Source organism: Sycon ciliatum, chromosome 9 (genome assembly GCF_964019385.1).
Source record: "Sycon ciliatum chromosome 9, ocSycCili1.1, whole genome shotgun sequence".
In the NCBI taxonomy this organism is placed as follows: Eukaryota; Metazoa; Porifera; class Calcarea; order Leucosolenida; family Sycettidae; genus Sycon; species Sycon ciliatum.
This window is the reverse complement of record NC_088651.1, coordinates 1,206,756-1,213,605: the sequence shown is the minus strand read 5'-3', so window position 1 is coordinate 1,213,605 and position 6,850 is coordinate 1,206,756. Positions and strand designations below refer to the sequence as shown.

At 53.9% G+C, this 6,850-nt stretch overlaps 1 protein-coding gene across 1 annotated transcript; it reads left to right on the top strand.

Moving 5' to 3' along the window:
- The first annotated feature begins 812 nt into the window (after positions 1-812).
- On the top strand, positions 813-6,529 carry LOC135824896 (serine-rich adhesin for platelets-like). Its single transcript, XM_065337641.1, has 3 exons — positions 813-872; positions 1,595-1,736; positions 3,060-6,529. Exon 3 carries the CDS (start codon positions 3,118-3,120, stop codon positions 5,980-5,982), a length of 2,865 nt encoding a protein of 954 aa, XP_065193713.1. The 5' UTR covers positions 813-872; positions 1,595-1,736; positions 3,060-3,117; the 3' UTR covers positions 5,983-6,529.
- Positions 6,530-6,850: the final 321 nt, after the last annotated feature.

Sequence of the window (6,850 nt, the reverse complement as noted above, 5' to 3'; positions counted from 1 at the left end):
TGATTTTATAGACATGCATGCACAAATGTGATAGATGAGAAGGTTGGAATTTATGGCAGATAATAAAAGTTTAACGAGGATATTCACAAAGTAAGCCAGTATATCAATGGCAGAAAGAGCTTTTCGGAAGGGACCAGGGACACGTATCACTCTAAAATCAGAGGGGAGAGCGTTCCAGAGAATGCTTCCCCGAAACATCATGGTCGATCGTCCCGCAGGCCCACGAAGAAAGGGAACTTGAAGCAAGTTCGACACTTGTCCCCGTGTGGTGCGCTGATCCTCCGGAACAGTCTCTGGGGCCGTTCGGGTGAATAACTGTTGAAGAAGGGGGCTACAGGAGGAGCTTCTTGACATCGGTTTTCAAAATGGCTGACCTGGGACAGTACCATGATGTCATCTACCCCCACCCCATCCCGCCTTGATCCCGGCCGCAACCCCCCCCCCCCCCCCCCCCCTCAGCCAAATCCTGGACACGCCACTGCACACCATGTCGCTTCCCAGCTGGATTTTCGGCAGGGGGCGGGAATTAGATCAAGGTTGTCAAGTGCAGTACGATGTACAACAACGTAGAGGATCAGAATCGATGTGCTGGATTGTGCATATTTTCATCCTGGATTGGCACATATTGTGTACAGCAGTGCATGCGTCGGTTCAACATCGTATTTCGTTGTATACGCCGGAGTCGCTTCACAGGTAGAAAATCGACAGGGGTCGGGAATTAGAGAGGGGGCGGAACAACGGTACTTTACGGTATGCGTATGTGTATGTCTGTGTGTGTGTGTGTGTGTGTGTGTGTGTGTATACTTGTGAAATCACTGCAGGTACTAACCAATCCACAATACTTTCAAACCCATCCACCCAACACAGCCCAAGTAAGTGGGTGTACACGTATTCTGAGTTCAGACATTTGTGTATGTATGCATTTCTGTGCGCGTGCGTGTGCGTGTGTGTGTGTGTGTGTGTGTGTGTGTGTGTGTGTGTGTGTGTACATGGTGCGTGGGGGGGGGGGGGGGTGCGTGTGTATTTGTGTGCGTGCATGTGCACGTTTCAGGTCCAATCACAAAACATCAGAATCTACCAACTATCTCTTCTAATAGTCCACAAAGGTCAAAAAGAATGGTTTCACCAATTATAGAAACATACGTTGTAACGCTGCGTTTCATGCACGTAGCTAAATGCTAAGGCAATCATCAGACAACTAATGCTTGTGTCGCGGGATAGCTTGTTCTTATTGTGGGGGATACGCATGGGCATGTAGAGGAGGTGTGAGCTATCAATGCAGGGCATGCATGGGAAGTCTTCTAATAGTCCTATACAATTTACAGCCCCCCCAGCGGCAGATCCAGCGATATCTACAGGGGGTTCCTGCAATCCAGTTTAGTCAAAACTGAATAGCCGATACATGTACATGGACACGCATATGTTTGCCAGTAGTACATTTACGACATTTAGGGGGTTCCATGGAACCCCTGGAACCCCTCCTGGATCCGACACTGCCCCCCCCCCCCCCCAGATCTCCCAATGAAGGAACACTGTGTGTGTGCTCTTGTTTGCTTGCTTGTTTGTTTGTTTGTTCATGTGCACGGCTGTACAGCCACGGACACGGCCACCTCGTCCGGGATCGCCCTGCCCACTCCTCTCCTCTTCAGCAGCATCGTCGGCCCGAGCTTCTTGTTCCTGCTCGCGGCTATTGCCTACTCCCTACACAGAGATCGAGTGAATCAGAGACTTGCCGAGTAAGTCTGTCGTCGACTACATATAGACCATGGCTTAGCCTTGCTAGACCGATACTGGCCATGGCCTCTTAAGGAGGGAGTAGTAAAATAACGGTATTTTACTACTTCCGGGCCATCTGCACAGGGATAGAGTGAATCAGAGACGTGCCGAGTAAGTCTGTCGTCGACTACATGTAGACCATGGCTTAGTCTTGCTAGACCGATACTGGCCATGGCAAAAAAGGAGGGAGTAGTAAAATACCGTTATTTTCCTACTCCCGGGCCATTTTTTAATGGTGGCCATAAGCAAGGGTCCCTGGTTCAAATACTACAAACACCGGTGGTGACCATGAACGTACCGTTGGTCAGTGTCGTGCAACCTCTAATGTTATCGCATGAGCTGATTGAAAAGCACCTGATGGTGTTAGTGGACATTTAATATAGCGTAACTTTTAATTCCTTGGTCCTTTTCCTTCCTATAAAACCTCTCTTCAGAAATTTCAAATATTCAACTCCCTCCCCTCTCCACCCCCTCCCCTCCTTCTCCAAACGAACAGCCAGAGGGATGAGCTGTGCCGTTGAAGTAGTCGAACTGCTTATAGTACTGCCAGACCCTCTGTATTATATAAGCAACTTACCATATGCGTTGCTTTCATTGAGTTGCTGGCATTGAGTTGCTTTCATTGAGTTGCTGGCATTGTGTTGCTTTCATTGAGTTGCTGGCATTGCAGATTTTTAATCAAACACTGTACGTGTGTGCTCTTGTTGTTGCTGCTGTTGGTTGCTGCTGCCAATGTTGCTGCTGCCACTGTTGTTGCTGCTGCCAATGTTGCTGCTGCCACTGTTGTTGCTGCTGCCACTGTTGTTGCTGCTGCCAATGTAGCTGCTGCCACTGTTGTTGCTGCTGCCACTGTTGTTGCTGCTGCCAATGTTGCTGCTGCCACTGTTGTTGCTGCTGCCACTGTTGTCACTGCTGCCACTGTTGTCACTGCTGCCACTGTTTCTGCTGCCACTGTTGTTGCTGCTGCTGCCACTGTTGTTACTGCTGCCAATGTTGCTGCTGCTGCCAATGTTGCTGCTGCCACTGTTGCTGCTGCCACTGTTGCTGCTGCCACTGTTGTTGCTGATGCCGCTGTTGTTGCTGCTGCCACTGTTGCTGCCAATGTTGCTGCTGCCAATGCCACTGTCAATGCCACTGCCAATGCCACTACCAATGCCACTGTTGGCGTCTATGCTGCTGCTACTGTCACCGTCCTGTTTCTCTGCTCATTTTCTGCGACTGTGTGTGTGTGAGTGTGTGTGCGTGTGTGCGTGTGTGTGTGTGCGTGTGTGTTTCATGCGCAGTGAGAAGGATGCGAGCGGCAAGCCTCTGGAGCGGCAGGACACAACGGAAACGGTGGCCATGTCCCAGACAGCACTCGACACCCTGCTGCCGAAGACGCTTGTCAAGCAGGAAACGATGACGTCCGTGTTCGATCTGACCGGTAGTAGCTCCTCGGCTGCGTTTACTAACACGCCCTCGAATTTCGGCATGAACTTTGCCGCGCTAAACAACAATGCTGCTCTGGACCTGTCTCCTGGCGAGGACAATGCTGCCTGGACCGGGCATGGACGAGGCAGCAACAGGAGAGGGTTTGCGAGCGCGAGGAGGTCCGCGCATACATCGTCGCTGTGTGGTCGGCCACCCATGGCCGTCCCGTCGGCGACGGCAACCGCCACCACACCCATAGTGCGTGAGTGGGACGCTGCCGGGGGTAGCCTGTCGTCCACGCACTCGTTTCTGACGCACACGGGGGTTATGCTATCGCCTTCGCCCACCGGCGTCGATCCGCACTGCGTACTCCTGGATAGCCCCTCCACCACCAGCACCGTGCTCACCACGTCTGATAGCCATTACAACTCCTACGCTGCCGGCTCACCCCTGCTACAACGAGCCGCCCTGTCGACCGAGGCCTCGAGTTCAGGACAGGTCAGGAATTCAGGACAGCAGCAGCGTCTCAATACCATTCCCGTTGGCGCGCCCTCGCTGCAACGGGCCGCCCTGTTGGTCGAGGCCTCACTTTCAGGCCAGCGGCAAGGTCCCAATAGCTTTCCCGTCTCACCGGACGCAAGTCCGAACAACAACAGCAACAACAACAACGACAGCATGCAATGTGCAACGCCGCCGATCAAGAAGAGAAAGACAGGGAGCCTGGTGGAGGATCCGAGAAGCGACGAAAGCAAGCCACAGGCCAGGTCCTCGGCGGCGGAAAGAAGCAGCAGCGGCAGAGTGTACGCCGGCGACAAACACAGCTCACTGGGACGCCGAGCAGGACAGTCGTACACGTCGGGTAGGCTACCTCCGGTACTGTCAGCGAGTGGCACCGCTGCCGGTGTCGGCATCTTTCCGGCGCGCGGTCTTAAGAGCATGTTCTCAGTGGGCACAAGCAGCCGACGGCATACGGTGTCAAAGGACAAAAACATTGCCGACGACCCTCCATACAGTTACCCGTTCACAATCGATGACTTGTGCGAGCAGCGGGAGACGGAGACGGAGCCTGCGTCGTCGAAAGAGACGTGGAAGCCGCTGGCTTCCTTTCGCAGCATGCCTGGTGGCAGCAGGCGTTGCAAGGTCTCCAGGGCTCAGCCACGGCGCCCTCACTCACCAGCAAATACGCTGGAAACATGCGACGATGATGACACCGGCGTGGCCACGGCGGCGGAGATAACGCCAGCGGGGGTGGTGCCCGAGGCGCAACCGAGGGTGCTGCTGCGTACGAGCACGATGCCGATCACCAGGTCGACCGAGGACATGAATCCGTATACAACGCCGCTGGACATCCCGGTGAAGGACACTATAGCAGGCGGCGGTGGCAGCAGCCGACGAAACACTACCAGTGCGGTGTCGAATAAGACGACTGTGACCTTACCAGCCCTCACGCAGCCCGTGTACAAGCAGCAAGCGCCCACGATATCCGTGAACACGGGGAGTTGCCATCTCCACGACGACGACATCGGCAGAGGCGATGGTAGAAGCATCGGCGGCGCGACGCAAACCTCGCCCGCGCGCTCAGCGTACTGCGGCGCCCAGGAGCCAGTCAAGCGTACGCATGCAATGGCCTCGGATACGATGCCACAGCCACATCCCCAGCCAGCATGCAAGATTATCCAGGACAGGGCGGTGTGCAGCATAGACCATGGCAGTGCCGGCAGAGAAGTGGCAAGCAACAGCAGTGGTGAAGTGACAAGCAGACGTGGTGATCACATAATCAACAGTGGAGATCAGAAAAGCAGGAGTGTTGAACAGAGGAGCAGAAGAGAATTGACAAGCAGCTGTGGTAATGAGACAAGAAGCTGTGTTGATCTGAAAAGCAACAATAGTGATCGAGCAAGCAGCTATGGTGACCAGCACACAAGCAGCTGTGCTGATCATAGGAGCAGCAGAGGCAGCAGGATTAGCAGTTGCCCGTCGGCAGCCATGGCAGCAAACATGGCCGCCGACAATATGACGTCGCCGTACATGACGTGCACTCCGAGACGCGAGCACGTGGACGACGCCTCGTCGTCAACGGACGGCAGTACTACGACGGTGGACACCAGGTCTCCATGTGACACATCGTCATCATCATCATTGTCGACATTGGTCTCACCCCGTCGTGGTGTTGTCGGCACGGCCGACGCCTGGAAGCTGCCTAGCAACCGTGTCGCTAAGGCCATGTCGAGCAAGCAACGGCGCCGGGTCAACTCCACACGCTTGTTGCGCTGGCAATCAAACACGTCGATCGAGCGGATAATCTCGACGGCCGTGGACACGCGGCCCGCCGACCGACTGAAGAAGCTCACGCGCCACAAGTCGATGATCTGCTTCGACAACTTGATCCGCACCCCGTACCCGGACAGCCCACCATCACTGACGACGAGGAGGAAGGCTACCACCATCGCCAGCTCTTTACCAACAGACTTTGCCGGCTCCCCGCCATCGCCACAGGCCGTCAGCCAGCGGAAGCAGCAGCGGCTGCGCAGGCTGTTGTCGACAAGCTCGTCGCCCGACTCCATCCGCGCCGTCTGCACCAGGGAGGGCGTCACCCACGTGGTCGTTGTCGGTGATACGTCTAGCTCACCGTCGCCGGTGGCGTCGGAAACAAATAGCGACGCGGCGCACACAATGGCACAGCCGACGAGCGATGACCGAGCTCTAGCGGCCGGGAGCCACGCGGCAAACACACCACTATCACAGCCGGCATGTGATCTGACCGCCAGCGGCCAGGTCTTTGAAATACAATTCTAACCGCCGGAGTAGTAGTAGTAGTAAAATGCCGCTATTTTACTACTCCCCGATTCAAACACATTATTGTGGTCGCGCCTGTAAAGGCTAACAGACATTTGCAGACTCGCGCTGCACCGACGCAAACTACCGGCAGTTCCCTTTTTCCCATTGTCCTCGTAGCAGCACCTGCCGAAGCCAACTCGACAGCACACACCGAGTTGTTTACCGCGCTTCTGTATCTTTCTAGCTTTTTTTAGCTTTATAAATCTACGTGCACTGGAACGTGCGCTTTTCTTCGTTTAACCGCACAGGTGCTAGTGTCTTCGACACTGACCCATGGAATGGATATCGTGTTCGCCAGTTTGCTGGTATCCAGAAACATTACTTTATAATTATTTTTACCACCACATGAATCTATTACAAATTAGTTTTATAAATAATCGTTGCAACCTTGAATCCGCTACGCACAACGTTGAACTTGTAATAGTTGTCAAAGCGGTCATGTCATCTGGGAAAGTATTGTATCTAGCTCATGAACGAAAGCTTGTTCAGGTATCATTTCTTCTGTACTTCTTGTGCCTTCTATATATGGAATGCATGTCTTCTGCAATCCGTGCTGCTCCCTGTGCTTGTGTGCGTGCGCGTGTGTTGGTGTGTGTGTGTGTGTGCGTGCGCGTGCGAGTGTTGGTGTGTGTGTGTTGGTGCTGGTGTGCGTGCGTGTGCATGTGTGCCAGCCAGCTCCGTTGGTGGGAGCACAATCAACATTATGACGGATAACGTCGGGTCTGTTGCCATTAGGCTAGGCTGCTAGTAGTACCTGCCATATTATTTTTATGTAAAGAGACAAGGACCTAGCAAGGAGAAGTTACTAGTTATGACTAACAGTCCA